This window comes from Canis lupus, chromosome 36, assembly GCF_048164855.1.
Source record: "Canis lupus baileyi chromosome 36, mCanLup2.hap1, whole genome shotgun sequence".
Lineage (NCBI taxonomy): Eukaryota > Metazoa > Chordata > Mammalia > Carnivora > Canidae > Canis > Canis lupus.
This window is the reverse complement of record NC_132873.1, coordinates 28,376,824-28,394,338: the sequence shown is the minus strand read 5'-3', so window position 1 is coordinate 28,394,338 and position 17,515 is coordinate 28,376,824. Positions and strand designations below refer to the sequence as shown.

Here is a 17,515-nt window from a genome sequence, read left to right as displayed (position 1 = left end):
CTTATAAAATGGGAATTATTAGTGTGTTTAACTTCATGAGATTTATATTAAAAGGATTAATTAGCTCCATGTATGTAAACATTGCAATGGTGCCTGTCACATGGGAAACCAACTTCTGAAGTTTCTGATATTTTAGTAACCACGAGGTTCATATTTTTATTTCTGAGACTGGAGCATTACACTGGGATGCTGGAACATGGGACGGGTGTCCTCCGATTCTGAGGGACAGGAATCTTTGACTCAGAGTATCCAGGAAACTGAGACTCAGAAAAAATCAAGAGGAAATTGAGGCTGAGTGTTTGGGGAGTGAGCACCAGAAGTCAGTCAACAGGCCAGTTAGCAGGGTACAGTCCAAAACAAGACTCAAAAAGCAAGTAAAAAGAGAAACAACCAACACAGTTAAGTTAGCGGTAGAAACACGGTTATGTACTTAGGAGTCTTGTTTCCTTTGTTCTGCCTACACGTGGTATTTCATTATTTCTATATAAAATGTAAGTTACACGATTTATGTCGCATGAGCTAAATAAAAACCATAAAAACATATACAACATCTGTAAATTGAGAATACTTTATTCTGCGTTTCTGAGCGGTCCACCCCAGATTATGTTTGTTATCTGATATGTCCTAATTAAGTTTCATTAATCACTGTGTGATCGCACAGTTGTGGCACAGTTACCGAGAAAAATTCAAAAGCCTTCGGAACTGATGTGAAAATCCAATCTTTTTTGAAGGAGCCCAGCATCACAGAAGACCTGAGCTAAGCCTTTGTTTTAAAGCCCAAATTTGAATGGTTTTCAAATTTCAATTTTTTTTTCTTAGTTTTACTTTTCACAAAGTATAATGCTCCATTTTTGGAGGGTGGGTTGGTGGTTTACCTGCTGTTTGTTTTTTGAGACTGCCTCTTGTGCACTTGAGTGGTTATGCATTTAACTTTCCAAGTGACACTTCGTGTGGTCGCATTCCACTTGCGGGTTTGTGTGTTTACTGGCAGCTACTGTAGAAGGAAGTCTGGGTCACAGATAAGGTATTTGTCGGCACAGACCTTTATCCAGACCACATAACAAGTACTAGTCCTATTTAACTCAAATTGCATTCTGAATTCTAATTGCATTCTGAATTTTATTTCATTGTGTGGAATAAAAAAAAAATACACATTTTTTTTCTTGATTCAGAGAAGTAGAAGAATCCATAAAAGAAAGTCAAACTTTTACATTTGGTTATAGATTAGCTAAAAATATTAGCATTTTTCCCTTGAAATTGTGGAAATGGAAGTATGTGTGTGACCTCAAATCAACAGCTACATATTTCAGTCTCTGGAAAAATGTTCTGGGCGACTGGAGGCATGGAAGAGGAAAGAAGTTTATCTTTACCCGCAAACTCCCCACCCCTCTATACAGTCCGAAACTGTTATGGCAGCTTTCAGAGGTGAGTGCATTGTCTTCGTGGTGGCGAAGAGGCAATTTGAAGGAGTCAATCTCCCAACCACAGGAATCTTGAAATCAAGAAGGTTTTATCATAAAGTCACATTTACGATCAACAGAAATCTTGGATTTTCAAGAACAGTCCTATTTTTATTGTTGTGTGTGTGCACGTGCGTGCGTGTGTGTTTTATTCTCTCCATGAGTAAACTCCTGTTAGAAGTCAGTCCTAATTATGGTCAGCACACTTCCAGTTCTGGGGCAAGAGAGCAAAGAAAACTCATAAAAGGAAAAGCATCCTGAGGGGGAGAATGAATGGGCTCTTGGATCACTAGGACGTCGTGACTAATCGACATCCTCCTCTTTAGAAATTCCACATACGACCCTAACCAATCTTCTTTTCACTTAGTGGAAAACAACTGGAAACTTTCCAAATGCAACACGATCCTTTGGTTCAACTGTTGACTGGTAGTAGTTTTAAAAGGAATCATTCTCTGTATTCTCCTCAGAGGTGTCTTAATTTTCCTATCAAACTCATAATCCCAAAGCACTAAAGTCAGCAGGACCTAATGCCTAATTTGCTTCTATGTATGGTGAGATCTAGTGCCGGCGACCATCCACGGCCATTGCCCTGCTTCAAATATTCATGATTCTCCGCAGTCCAAAATGCATTAAGGGTGGGAATGATGCCAGCAACACACAGCCTTCCTAGGGACAAGGAGCCTTCTCAGATCAAAGAAGCAAGATGTTAAGGACTTCAAACTAAACTGTCTCTGTAGGAGACACTCACAAAAGGGATGCCGAAGCCCACACCCTGCCTCAGTTATGGAGCGTCAACGAAAAAAAGAAAAACATAGGTGCTCATTCAGTTTTTCTGAACTCATTTTGCTGCAACTCCTTTGCTTTTCTCCTTCCTTTCCCTTGCCGTCAAAACTCGAGGATGTTATGCAGTAAAACATTATTAATGCTTTCAGGGACAAAATGAATGACTACTGAGGAATTAATAGCATTTTAGCCAATATGATTCTGCTAATGGAGCCCGAGTAGCATGTAGGGAATGATACGAAGGCAAAGTTAAAATGGGACTAGGAGCCATCAAGCCTACACATGAAGCAAATACATGTAATGTAAATTGCCCCTTTATATCATTTGTCACAAGGCACATCTGCCTTTACACCTGTGCTCCCTTTCTTGATCTATCTTGACACCCTGGAAATGTTAGGCATGCAGCCAGTTTCTTACCCAGTCATTCCTATGATCAGACCCAGCTATCAGCTTGCTTTTTTCTTATATTAAATCAAGTATCAACCCCGGGGCTCTGAACTACTTCTGACTGACAGGACCAACAGAAAGTTCTAGGCTAATTACTTCTTAGGAGTAGTTCCCAGTGCAAAGAGAAGTTACCAATGACCTACTTTGGACTTACTGAAATAATTTATCAGGTAAGATAATTAAGGGAGTGCAAAGCTGTTTCTAAAACTAACCAAGTATCAGAAGTATTTGTCGAAATCATAAGTTGGTATTCCCAGTGCTATCCGTTGGGGCATTACTTTGCATTGAGTCAATTTTATTATGTTTGACTTATTTATAAGCCATTCTTTTTCTTTATAAATTATATTTGGCAGGATGTATTTGAAAGTCTCTTTGATGTATAAACATATTAGTTTTGACTTTTTTTTTCCGCCTAGATATAAAGAGAGACAATCTTTTAAGCCCTTCTTTCCTTCCCCTCTTAACCCCTTCCCTATACACAAGCTTGCACATCTCTTTGCACAGGTGTTCCATTTGTTTGAGGTCTATCCTAAATAAAGGATGCCTCCATATGACAGTGGATATATCTGTGTTGTGAGCCACTTCCCACGCGGACTTTTAATTCTCTCTTTTGGAAACTTAATTCTTTCCCTTTCCCTGACCTAAGGGTCAATAACTGTAACGGAAGAATCCTCTATGGCAAGGGTTTTTCTCCGCTACTGAGAAAACCTGACCCTCTTCTGACTTCTACAGCCTTGATGTTCTCCATAAGAAGAAAAAGGTGAGAGGAAAACCTTGAAATGAAATCCGAGAATATAAGTGAGGGGTTTATATGAGCTTATAAACCATCTGTTCTTTCAAAAGCATTAAAATGTAATGTGTTGAGGACTATGGTTTACCAATGCCATCCTCTAATTATTTTTTTTTTCTCCTTTTCCTCATTTTCCTTAACCCTCTACCACCTACCAATCACCTGTCTTTCTTCTCCAAGTCCAGTGTGACTTGTGCAACTCAAAAACTCGTCTATGAAAAGATCAACTGATTACGATTGATCGTAATTGATCAACTGGCTTTTTTAATCCTAAAAATGATTTATCTTCATCCAGAAAGTGCCTAAGCAGTTTTGAATAACTAGATTTAATTTTTCTGGTGAAACGTAAAATAGTAATTTCTTCAGCCAGGGTGAAAGGAAGATCGGGCATTAATTTTTTTATCTTTGTTTCCATATTGCAGATACTGTAATAACGTAATAGTATTTTATATCATCATGCAGGACTGAGGAAATCTGTATACATAAAATCGTACTTTAATCAAAGGAAAAAATAAAACTAGACACTGAGTTGTACTCTTTGTTGCCACCCAGCATATGCAATGTTTTATGTTTGCAAGAGGACCTGGTCATGGTTTCATCCCAAAACAACAGCACATGGAAGCTCCCCTGCTTCAGCTGACCAGTCCTACAGTCAGATCACTCCCCAACTGCTTCCTATCGGACTTTATAGCCTCTTTCATTCCACGCCTACTTAATTTCATTTATTGCTTTATTCTTGTGTCCTTCAGCTGTTCCAATCTGCCCTTCATGGTCATAACTAAATACAATATGTGAACATACAAAGGTATTTATGTAAATGAAAATCAATACACTTCCCATTTTCAGCACCATCCCTTCTTGCTTACATTGGACATTTTAAGTACATTTTATTTAAATGCTAACAACTTTTCATTCTTGCCTGGGAAGTATAATGATCTTCTTGGCTCCCTGCCCCCTGCATCCCTCTAATCTTCACAGCTATAGCCACTTAGCCCCATCTGGAGGTTCAGCTTTATTCCGCATTTTGGAACTAATCTTGTCTCTAGGCCGGGGGCGTACAAGATGTCCTAGCCAAAAGCCAACTGATTCAGCATCCAGTCAGCCTTGCTGCTGGTTTCATTCTGACCTTGTAATTTATTTCTGAGATCTAGACGCTTGTCTCGGCCCCTCGTAACCAGGGCTTGGCTTTCTACACGGGTTCCGGCAAGCGGGTATCTATCCAGCCTCTTGCCCGTATCTGTCTCTGTTTTCCTGATAACCAGGTCCCCGATAACCGACATTCTGCTTTGCCCTTGTCCTGTTCCCTTTTTAACTGAGGTTCTTTTTATCTGAAGACTGGGACTTCTGACCTACCGTTGAATCTTTCCGATGCCGCCAGCCTCGTCTCCATCTCCTCATTCCACCTGCCCTCACGCCTTAGATCTGAGCATTTGCTAGGATACCTGGAGTGATGCTGCCTACCTGGACATTTTCCCACTGCCTGCTGTAGGCACCTCCCTTGTCACCAGCTCTAACCCTGCAGGTTTTGCATCACTACGTCTAAGCTGCCCGCAATCTGGCTCTCTTATTATTCCAGGCATGGCGGGAAAGAAATATGATTTTAATTGCATCTTTGGTTGAGTTGCTAATGTTAACACCTTGTGGTTACCTTCACCTCAGATCTTCACTGTGACCCTGCCACTCAAACCCTTCAAAACTCAGTTTCTTCTTCGCAAAGTGAAATAATGGTGGAATCTACCCCTAGGGTTATTTTGATGGTAACCGAGAAGAAAAAGTATACAGATGGACCAAACCCAGAGTCAGTTTTTAGGTACTATTTATCTCATTTCTTAAATCTTTGCATTTGCAAAGTGAACTATGTTACTTAAGGATGATCACTGAAGAGAGACTAGGGCAATGGAAATTCTTAAGAAAGAATTAGGAACCCATGTGAATTTTTTAAAAGTAAAATAATTGACACAAGATAATTAACAAAACTGTTAACCACAGATGTGGTCACCAGCAAACATTAAAAGTGGGATATTTAAAGGATACCTTTCCTATCTATGTGTTTTAATATATAATGACTATGATAAAATGGAGCCTAAAGCATTTAGGGAGCAAAATGATTCTTTGAGTCAGTCGATTATTTTAGAGCAGTGTTTCATGGCCATTTGGGGAGTTTTAGATAAGTAAAAATTTAAGCCCTACTTCTCTGAAATTCTGACCCATTGATTTTGGAGTGGAACTAAAAAATTAGTGTGTTTAAAAAATTTCCAAAGTGGTTCTGATGATCAGCTGGGTTTGGGAACCATATGTTCATTAGCCATTAAGATGCCCAAGATGTTCTTAGGAAAATATGGATTTACCTCAGGATGGTTAAACCAGTATGTAAACTCTCAACTGGCTGCTAGCTGCCCATTGGTGAGAAATATTTGACAGGTACAGAAATGCCACTGATGTCTGCCTTTGTTAAAGGGTGGCTATTTTACAGGGCTATGATCTTTACCTGCAAGCACCTGATTAATTTACCCTAAGAACTCCAGTTGCTCCCTTGGAATCCTTAAAAATCCCTAAAATGTTTCAAGTGCAGACTGTTTCACTCTTGCCAAAATTACCTTGCTTTCAGCTTTTTCTGCTTGTCCCTTAGATGAATTGTTCCCTCCACTCACAAAAGTTTGATTAAAATTATTTTTTTCTCCCTCAAACTCTACTGAAACATAATTGACACATAACTGTATGAATTTGAGGTGTACAACGTGTTGATTTAATGTGCTTATATATCGCAATAGGATTACCACCATAGTGCTAACTAACAATCCCAACACATCACATAATTACTATTTCTTTCTTTTTTTTTTTTTTTGTGGGGAGAACATTTAGGATTTAATCTTAGTCAACTTGATCAAAATGATCATTAACTCTAGACGGGGATCCCTGGGTGGCTTAGTGGTTTAGAGCCTGCCTTTGGCCCAGGGAGTGATCCTGGAGTCCTGGGATCGAGTCCCAGGTCAGGCCCCCTGCATGGAGCCTGCTTCTCCCTCTGCCTGTGTCTCTGTCTCTCTCTCTCTCTCTCTCTCTGTCTATCATAAATAAATGAATAAATAAATCTTAAAAAAAAACCTCTCCTCTAGACAAACATAGTCTGCATAATGAAGAAAGCAAAGGGCACTTGGCTGTTTTCCTGAAAGATACGTGCGTAAAGTGAGGTGTGTAAATGAAGGGGAATGCAGCCTCTTTCCACCATCATGCCACAAAGACCTCAGTCTGAACTCTGGGTTGTTCCCTTTGGGTATGATGAGGGCAGAACCAATACCCAGGGATGCCCAGAACACTAACATTTTGGGACTCATGCACAATAATAAATGTTATTCATTATTTGTTCAGAATACCTTTACAGACGCTGAGTATGGCTCAGATGAAGGAAGAAGCTGATCCTAGAAATAAGCCCAGAAGTCATTCCTTCCTTTACCACCTTCCCAAATCAGCTCTGGGTGTGCATCAGCATACACTCTTAAATAAATCCTCTGCAGGGACCCAGAGTCACCATCTTAGAAAGCAGATAGCAACCATCCATTGTTTATTGAGCATGGTTGTTGAGAGATCTCTGATGCGTATGATGTTTCCATCGCTTAACGTCGACAGTATTTGGGGGTCTAAGTGGTATCTTAAATGTATCTCATCAAGTAATGCTCTTAGCACTTGCATGGTTAGTCCAGCTCTTAATTCAGCTTCAGAAATTCCTTACTGTTATTATGGCCCTCCTTTTCCCCCCTTAGGAACTGGATAAGACAAAATGCTGAAAACGTCTTTTAAGAGATGGTTGGTGGAGTAAAAAGAAGTTAGTTCTTGCTATACCGTTTGTTTAAAGAATAAGAAGAACACGTTACCAGACATCCTCGGCATCTTCATCACATTCTGCACCAAATTGGCAAATGTCACAGGTTGAAGTCTCCTTCTGATTGGTTTCTCCTGAGCCTTCATGAACTGGAATAAGGAAGAAAGTAAACCAGAAGCATTCAGGTAAGTATGCTCAATACCAGCACTCTAAGACTATTCTGGACCAAAGCTGCCTCTTTTCTGACAGACCTGTTTGCTTTTGGGTCCTCAAAGAACGTCTCATTCACCTCCTCTCTTCCCTCAATTTAAGGAAAACACTGGCAATAATATGCCGCCCATTAGGATGTAGTAAACACTTCAGCTTTTTACAAGCGGAATGAAACAACGAACAAGAGGGTTTACTGGATTTATCAAAAAAGCTTGGTTAATAAATAGACCATATGAAAGGGTTATTAATTAAAAGGGATTTAGACTGTTACTTGCCTAGAGGACACATCTAGTGCTTACTTTATAAACAATATTTAGCATTTTCTCTTTCCTAAGTTATAGATTTTTTTCATTCAAAAGCTTTTTTTTTTTTTTAATTAAAAGAAATTTAGATGGGCAGTCCTGACTTGTCAGATATGTCTTCTTTGTTTTTCCTCAAGGTGTTTAGTACTTAAAAGGAAAATATATTGATGTTAAGTTTTTAGAAAACAGCTTTCAGTTGGTTTATAATTTCTTGAATTTTATATAAATATTGCACAGAGCCTAACATAGTGATATCCTCTAGGACAGTTGTGAATGTATATTTTATTTTAAAAATACGCTTTCTCACTGATGATGATTATGGATATTGGCCTTTTTTTCTCCCGTAAATTACAAGTATGGAAATAAGCAATGTATAACTTGATTATAAAATTAACTTTTCAAAATCAGCACGTAATAGTGTAAGTTGAACTCAAGTATTTTCACCCCAAGGAATGAAAATCTGAGCACCACTTTTGAGAGGATAGATGACTATTTACCCAACTAAGAAATATGCAGTTGAAAGTAAAAACAGTTTTGGTTATAGATGAAAAATTGCAGCAACCTAACTACTATATAGATAATTTTATTCTGTGGACAGATCATATACTTAAAAACAGATGTTTAAATCAAGAGGATCTTTAAAAAGTGTACTTCTGCCAAAGGTTAGGTATTTTCAATAGAAAGAGAACATAAGCAATTAAATATGACATTGGCTCCAATCTTTATGAACCCTAAAAACATCTTTAATAAGGACACATGCATTAATATGTGCCCTGAAACTAACAAATCCAGTCCTACTTACTTTGTCTTAATATGATATTTCCCTCATTGCTTCTTTGTCTATTATTACCTACAAAAGCAGAGGCCTTACTCTTTGGTTTTCTTTATTTTACTGCTTTGCAGACAAGCAATTTGATTCACACACACACACACACACACACACACACACACGGCAGAAAGACATCTAGGAGAGTTCTCTGTTTTATAGTTTTTCCAGGAAAGATAGAAATAGTTTTTCTGAAGCAATTCTTTTCTCCCTGTTCTTGATGGTTTGCACTTCCATTTCAAAAAAGTCACGATTTAAACAGATCAACCTCAATTGCAGAAGTATAGATGGTCTAGTTTTAGATTTGGAAGTCTTCAGAAAAAGGCGCACCTCCCCAGAACGAAGAAGGCGTTTCAGCCTTTGAAAGAACAGACCACACTTCTTACGCACTTTATGACTTTAACACAGGCAGGACGGTTAGAGTGGGCCACGGGGACGAGAAGGAAGCTCGGCCTCTCCTCGGGGGACACGGAGCAGCTGCGGCCTCTTTATTACTTTCTTATTATTAATGCAACACAGAAGCTGCTAATGGGGGAGAGCCTTTTAGTGTGAGCAAGATTAGCAGCTTCCAGACTAAAACTGGCCACCACTCAGGAAGTACGACCTACGCCTGGCCAAGGTCCTTAATGAGCCCCCCTAGTCCCTTAAAGGCCGCTCCCTGCTCTCCTGCAGGAGATCCTCGGTCAGGGACCTGCTGGAAGCAACCTGGAGGGGGGGTTGTGCTCCCCCAGCACAACTAATCCATTTCCACGGGAAGTCACAGTACATTTCTGTAGATGGACAGTTATTGGCAGAATGAAGATGTTTGCAAATTCTCCCATAAGGGGGAAAAGCGGCAAATTCAGAAGTAGCAGCAGCAGCAGGGCCTCCATCAGTACACATCCTGGGAAGTCATCCACGATGAAAACCAAAATCAAGTCCTTCCATGAACCTGAAGCACAGGCTTGCCCCTTCTTTGTTTGTTTTTGTTTAAAGATGTTATTAATTTGCCAGACAGAGAGAGAGGGAGCGAGCACAGCAGGGGGAGCGGCAGGCGGAGCGGGTGAGGAGAGCAGCAGGCTCCCCGCTCAGTGGGGCTCGAGGACTGGGAGCAGGACCCAAGCTGAAGGCAGACACTTAACCCACTGAGCCACCCCCCGATTCCAGGCTTGCACCTTCGAGATAAACAAATCAGGCCATTTTCATCTCACCAAGTTGACTAGTGGTTCTTAATGGGGCTCAGTAACTCTGGTAAATTTTGTTTGTTCATTTATTTATAGTTTTTTTTTTTCTTTTTTTGGTATAACTGCTCTGGGATATCCTCGGAGATACTGAATTTGTAACTTTGATGCTTGGATATGTATATTCTTAAAAAAGGGACCATCCCTGTGTAAGACCTAAGGAGCCCCTCTCCGCCCTAAGGAGCCCTGGAAGGCCCCGGCGGCCCCCGGCATCTCTGTGCAGGCCCGGGGACGGCTTCCAGGCGCCGAGCACCCGGGCGTGTGATCAGGAGGCAGATTCTGATCCAGTTGGGGTCAGGGGTGCCCTAGGTCACGCCGCTCCAGGAGCAGCAGGTCCGCAGACCACGATCGGGGGAGCAAGGAGCGACCGCGGTCTGCAAACCACAAGTGGCCACTTATTAGTGGGTCGAGAAGCAGAGTTAGTGGGTCCCTCACCAGAGTTTCTGTAGACACGAAACAATATACTAGAACAGAAAACGCCGAGTGCACCTCCTTTAGCAAGTACAGGCCTTATTTCATGACACCGCTTTAGCTACCCGTATGTCCATCCACACAGAGCTGCGACATAAATTCCATTTCTTACTAAAGGTCACAGTCATAAAAGCTTGAAAACCACTGATGTAGCCCACGGAAGTTGCTCGGTAAGTGCGTATTGATAATCGGACTGTGTTTTCTTCTCGTTCTTTCTATATTACCAGAAATGAGAAGGGTCACTTCTTAATCACTTGTGTTCACCCACTGATTATTCGGGAATAAAATTCATTTATCCTAAAGTAGTATTTCCGCTACGTGTTTGCATTTGAATCCTTTCATTTTGGAGAAGTAAAATCATTATTTCCCTTTATCGTATAGAAACTTAGATCTCAGCAGGTGACTGAGGGAAATGTGACGGGTGAAGGACGGAGAGCTCCTGAAAGCCTGTTTTATCAACTGTGCTGCCCGATGGTTAGGACGGATTTAATCCTTTAGGATTCTGCATTGGGAGATTCTAAGAGATAATCAAATTACTTCCCTCTCAATGCTCTTTGCCCCATCGGTTTCATCGGGAGGTCACCGAAGTTCTTTTACTTCCACCTTATTCTGGACCCATCTGGGTGTTCAGACTGGACGTGCCAACATGAAGAAAGTGTGCCCTGTTCTCTCCCTGACCCACCAGAGTGGCTCCGGGGTCTCTTAGAACATCCTAACCTGTGTTAGGTTGTTTGTGAAAACACAGTGAAATATAATGTACAGCTATTCAACGCCACTTACTTTGCTAAAAATTGCAGTAGAATTTATATTTGAAATGCTCAGATCTTAAGTCTATTTTTCAATTTGGAAGAATGCATTTCAGGACAAGGAACAAGTCTACCTCCCAGAGGGCTCCTCTGTGCTCCGTCCCAGCCATGGTCTTATTTTTTGTCACCACTGATTTGTTTTCATTATTTTAGAAATCACATCAATGGAATCCCACAATGTTGAGTTATTGTGCCCAATGGTTTTTGAGATGAACTCAAGTGGTTGTGCGTATCAGTAGTTTATTTCTCTTAACTGCTTGATAGTCAAAGGAATGAATATGTAACAGCCTATTTATTCATTTTCTTGTTGAAAGACATGATTGTTTTTAGTTATTAGCCAGAAATAATAACTGTGTATTTATTAATAAAGCATCCATAAACATTCTTGTAGGATACTTTTTGTGCATATTAGCTTTTATATCTCTTGGACAAATACCTAGCAGTGGTATAACTGGGTTTTTCAAGGTAAAAATTATACTTGTTTCTCTTTTTATTCTCGAGTTGTAGGAATTTTTAATATATGTTGGGTATCAATTTCTGTCAGATGTGAAAGCTGTCAGGTTATGTGAAGTAGAAGTTGAGGTTCTGTCTGTTTTTCCCCTATGAACATGATTTTTCTCCCTTGACCTATGAATGTAGTGAAATATGTTGATTGATTTTCCTTTGTTAAGTCAACCTCTCATTCTTGGGATAAGTCAAACTTAATCATGGCATATAATCCTTTTATGTAACGCTGAATTGCATTTGACAATATTTTGTTCAATTTTTAAAAATCTATGTTCATAAGATAGACTGGCTGTAATTTTCCTTATATTGTTTTTGTTTGGTCTTAGTATCAAGACTTAAAATTGTCTCATGATATGAGCTGGAAGTGTGCCTATTTCCTTTATTTTATGAGAGAGTTTGAGTATGATAGTATGATTTGATTTCTTTATTTAAGGCTGTTTAAATGTTCTATTTTATTGATTTCTGATTGATTATTGATTTTTATAATTTCCTTTGTGCCATATGCCTAAAGTTTAATTTATTATTTTTCTAGTTTCTTAAAATGAAAGCTTGATTTTATGCCTTTCTCATTTCTAAGACAGTCATTTAAATCTAAAAACTTTCTTCTAAAGACCAGTTTAGCTGCAACCCACAAATATGGATAAATTGTGTTTCCATGTGTTCATGTTCAAAATACACATTATAATACCCTTTGAGGTTTTGTTTCTCTGATCCATTGATTTTTGTTTCTCTGATCCAACTATCCATTGATAGTTTAGTAAGTAGGTTTTTAACTTCCAACTATTTGAGGGTTTTCCAAGTTATATTACTTTTATTTCTGTTTAGTAACTCTATCATGGATGAAGAACATATTCTGTTTAATTTAAATCCTTTGAAATTTATTGAGGATTGTTTTATGGCTCAGAACCTGGTCTATCTTTTTGAATATTTCATATGCATCTTTGAAGTTGTAACCTCTTTTGAGGAGTGAGTTTCTATAAATGTTAATGAATTTAAGTTGATGGTTAGTATTGTGCACATCATCCATCACTATACTGAGCTTTTGTTTCATTGTTCTATCTTCTCCGGAGAAAGGAGTGTTAAAATCTCTCTCAATGACTGTAAAATTGTTTCCAGTTCTCTTTTGCTTTTGTTCTTTTGTTTTGTCCTGTATTTAGAAGCTTTGATATTAGATGTATAAACATTTAATAGTCTAGTGTCTTCTTAAAGAAGTGACCCTTTTATCATTATGAAATGCCCCTTTTAATCTCTGGTAACACTATTCATCTTGAAGTCAACTTTGTTCAGATCTTTAGCCACACCAGCTTTTTATTTGCTTATTGTTTCTATCCACTTACACCCAACGTGTTAACATGTTTAAAGAGCATTTCTTGAAAACAATATAGAGATGGATCTTGATCTTTTTTTTTTTTTTTTTTTTTTTAATCCAACCTGAATACGTCTGCATTTAATCAGGGCATTTAGTCCATTCACTTTAATGCAATTAGTGATATGTTTGGTTGTAAGTCTACCATCTTGGTGCTTGATTCATATTTGGCCAATCTTTTTGGGTTCCTCTCTTTTCTTTCTGTTTTGTTTTGCTTTGGTGAGTCAAATATTCTATTTAATTCATTTGATTTTATTTCTCTTATTTTTTTGGTTATACTTTTTATGTTATTATTTTGGTGGTTGCTTTAAGAATGACAATATCCATCTTTATTGCTTCATGAACAGTTTAGGAACTTTATGATAATATATTTTTGACTATTACTGGTCATATTTTACATTTTTATTGTCATATATCATGCTTCTACCTATGCTGCCAAATTCACATTCCTTTTTAAAATTAGTTTGACTTTACACTGCTGTCCTACTCGGTTTGGTTAATTTCTATGGCAAAAGCCAGAGATTTCAGTACTAATAAAGACTCATGCCTGTCATTGTTAAATGACTGACCTCTGACATGCATTTGCCCTAACTTTTCAAACTTACTTATAGTCTCACATTCTCCATGGAAGATAGTATTGGGTTATGAAACTTATCATAGACTGTTTAATTTTTTCCCATTATTTTTCTACCCTGTTCAAGAAAAGGACCATATATTCCTTTCCATAGCCATGTTTTCATTGAGTTCCATAATATCATTGTTGGTCTTGTGACTTGCTTTTGCCATTGAAATGTGAATGGAAATGAGAAGCTATATAAAAGTCATCATGTGGATTTCTACTTTCTTGCTCTTTCCCTTTGCATGAGAAAAAATTCATATTTCAGAATAGAAGTGGTTCCTTTAACCAAGCCCAGAATGAAATGATATTCTGAGCAGAACCACAGTTGAGAGTAAGACATGAGAACAAGAATTATGCCACTGATGCTATAAGCCTCTGAGATTTTCAAGTCATTTGTAACCATAGCTTTACTTACGGAAAGATGACTACTAAGATGTCAATAATGCTATTAATAAATTCTAAGGAAAATTTTTTTCACACAATTTTCTACATCTCAGATTTTGGTTGTATTACTTACGTACACAACCCTAGATCTACTTTTAATTCTCCCCAAATCTGCCTTCAAACTTTTTACTATTTATTTTCTATACTAGCATATATTCTGCAATTGTTAAGGCAGGTTTCTTTTTTTCATTTTTTCCACAACATAGCAGTACCCATCCCAGTCTATGCATGATTCCCATGTTCTCACCATGTAGCTCTCTAGTGTATTTCTTTGACAGATATATAAAGTGACTCATTTAAGTTAAGCGTAGCATAAACATTAAATATAATATAAACATGTATGAATAGAAACCTCCACATGCATCAAATCTGAAATAAAATAGGCAGTCCCTAAAACACCAGATTGTATCGACAAAAAGAAGGAAACTTCTAAGCTTAAATATGACCCATATATATACTGGTTCTAAACTTAAATTATTCTAAAATTGAAAAATAATACACAAATTTTATGTAGAACTTAATCTGATTTTGTTTCAAAATCTTGAATGCATTTTTTTTTCTATTTTATAGCTAGTATCAATCTAGTATTCAGTGTTCTTTCTTTTCTTTTGTTCTTTCTTTTCTAAATGGGTAGAATGACAAAGTAATTCTTGGCAGACTTAATTTTTTTCCACTTTGTTTACATACGAAAAGACTTATCAGTGATAACATTCAATATATTTATTGTAACTAAAATTACTTTGATCACCAAATTATAAAGATTTTATTTATTTATTTGACAGAGAGAGAAGGAGCACAAGGAAGGGGAGTGGCAGGCAGAGGGAGAGGGAGCAGCAGCCTCCCTGCAGCAGGCTTCTTGTGGGGCTCCATCCCAGGACCCTGGGATCATGACCTGAGCTGAAGGCAGATGCTTAACTGACTGAGCCACCCAGGCACCCCAATCATCAAATTATAAACAGTAATTTTTTTCAAATATAAACAACATTGTTTTCATTCTGAGTAATTTGCATAGCTTACTATTTCATTATCACCAAAAGGCTGAACTTTATTTTCCAATGAAGGAAACATTTCCCTTAGTAGAAAGAAATTTTAAATCAAAACTCTCCATGTACTTTGATTGGTACAACTTGTCTATTTTGCCTTTTATATGCCAGTTTACCGCTCATGTGCCTTTCCCACATATAAGTTGAATTTAAATGATGGGAGTTGCTAACAGTTCCTAGAGACTCAGACAGTTCCAAGCTGTGGTTTTTTGAGCCATAGTCATGTTCTCTTTTACACTTTCCAATATTTCCCTAGAAACCTCAGTAGGATTTTAAAGAAAAATAAGAATAAGAAATATTTTCCTTTTATTCATATTATAATGTGAGGATATTTGTTATATGAATAATAATTACACCATTACATCATATTATGGAAATGCTAGAGCAAAAGAAGTAGCATTTTGGTCTGCTGTTTATAAAACTAACACAGATTGTGTATATGTATCAGTGCCACAATGCAGTAAGATGTGTTCAGATTTTAGGGAGGAAATCCATTATTTCTGCTTCATTTTAATTAAAAGATGTACAATTCTACTGATAATTTTGAATTTTTAAGTGATTTAGATGCCAAAAACTAAAGGAAGGCTGAAATTATAGTTACACATAATGATTTAAAATTCTAAAAAACACATGAAAATCTAAGAACCAAGTTCATGACTGAGTAAATGTAATCTTACATTAAGCACTCCAGAGAAGAGATCATTACAGAAAATTTAATTTTTCATAATTAAACTAGTTTGCCAAAGCTTGACAAAGCTTCTTTAGAAATCACACGTAATTTATGTGCTGCACAACTAAAAAATAATTTAAGAGATTAATATGATGCTACTATGTTGAGGCACAATTCTATGGCCATCATTGAAATCTGACTGATTTTATTCAGTCCCTCCTGACCTAGAACCAAAGATACTTGGTTGATTAGGAAAAAGAAGCAACAGAGAAATACAATAAGGAAAGAAGAGATGAGAGAAGGGAGGATAAGAGGAAGAAAAGAAGAAAAATGAAAAGGAAAAATGCTTATTTAGTTTGATATCATGCATGCCAGAACTGATAGGGGCAAGTTACTATGCCAGACTTCAGGAAACTCTATCAGATCAATCATCCCATAGTTATAAACAAAAATACTTTTATTCTTCTCAATATATTTAATTTTAATTATTTTATGCAAATTCACATGAATAATTTAAATTTGTTTCTTATTAAATGCCTAAAAGATGAGAAATTTATTTTTCACCTATAAATTAGAAACACTGGCTTGGGCTAAATGAGCTACTGTGGAGCATGGTGAATACTAAATCCCATGAGAGGAGACTGAGAACAGATTAGGTGGTGAGTGGAAACTGCAAACGCGGGGGACAGTCTTGTACAGAGCTGCTGACGAGGCAACACAGAGCGGGGCATCTGTGGGATAAGGATGTAGAGTCAAGAAAGGGATTTTTCTGTAGTCGAGGCATCACCGTGTGCTGACAGGAATGACGGATGGAGAGGAGCAAGTGTATGTGTGAGAGAAGGAGGACAATCAGACAACGGTCCTGAGAAGGGATGGATTTTCATGCAGGTGTAGTGGTTGGTCTCAGAGGTGGGGACACGTCTTCCCCTCCAGGAGGGATAGCAGAGTATGTGGGTGCAGATGTACGGACGAGGGGACCCTGGAAAGGGAAAGATGAAGCAGATCTCCTCTGGTTGTCTTCATAGCCTCCACTGTGTCTTTACTTAAAAGAAAGGCCAGCGGTTGACAGGACGTGTTAAGAAAGGAGAAAAGGTGGGGGCCCCGGGGTGGCTCAGTGGTTGAGCCTCTGTCCTTGGGGGTCCTGGGATCAAGTCCCATGTCGGGCTCCCTGCGTGGAGCCTGCTTCGCCCTCTGCCTGTGTCTCTGCCTCTCTGTCTCTCTCATGAATAAATAAATAATCTTTAAATTTAAAAAAAGGAAGAAAGGAGAGAAGGTGAAATACTGTAGGAGAGTGAATGCAAATGAAGACCGAAGGCTTTTTAAGTCTTTCTTATACTAATTTGTTGCTTTCCAATTCTGTGCTCAATTCTTCCAATTGGCAAATCTCTGATGAATAAAGATATATCTTTATTAACTTTCACTTCTGTATGTCTTTAGTACATGACATTTGGTATTGATAACTTAAAGGCATTTTGTGATGTTGAAAGTTTCCTTTGCATCATCAGATAAAGGTTAACTGGGCAAAAGGGTTAACTCTAACCTAACTAATACTTGTTTTGGTAAAGGGGCTTCACAGTTTGGTAGCGTTTTACATGCCATGTCTACTCCCCAAATATTTTCTCTTTGCATCACCACTGAGCTAGTTGAGATCCACATCATGCCACGCTGAGACTTCTAACTACAGGACCTCCGTACTTGCAAACTTGCCTCTCTTAAATAGATCTCCCACGTATC

General features: G+C 38.1%; 1 protein-coding gene across 1 annotated transcript in view; it reads right to left on the bottom strand.

The window, feature by feature from the left end:
* Window positions 1-17,515, bottom strand: part of TMEFF2 (transmembrane protein with EGF like and two follistatin like domains 2) — a 221,634-nt gene that overhangs the window by 84,947 nt on the left and 119,172 nt on the right. The window contains exon 5 of the mRNA XM_072813549.1: window positions 7,350-7,446. Coding sequence (XP_072669650.1) covers window positions 7,350-7,446 — 97 coding nt within the window. The remainder of the gene's footprint in view (window positions 1-7,349; window positions 7,447-17,515) is intronic.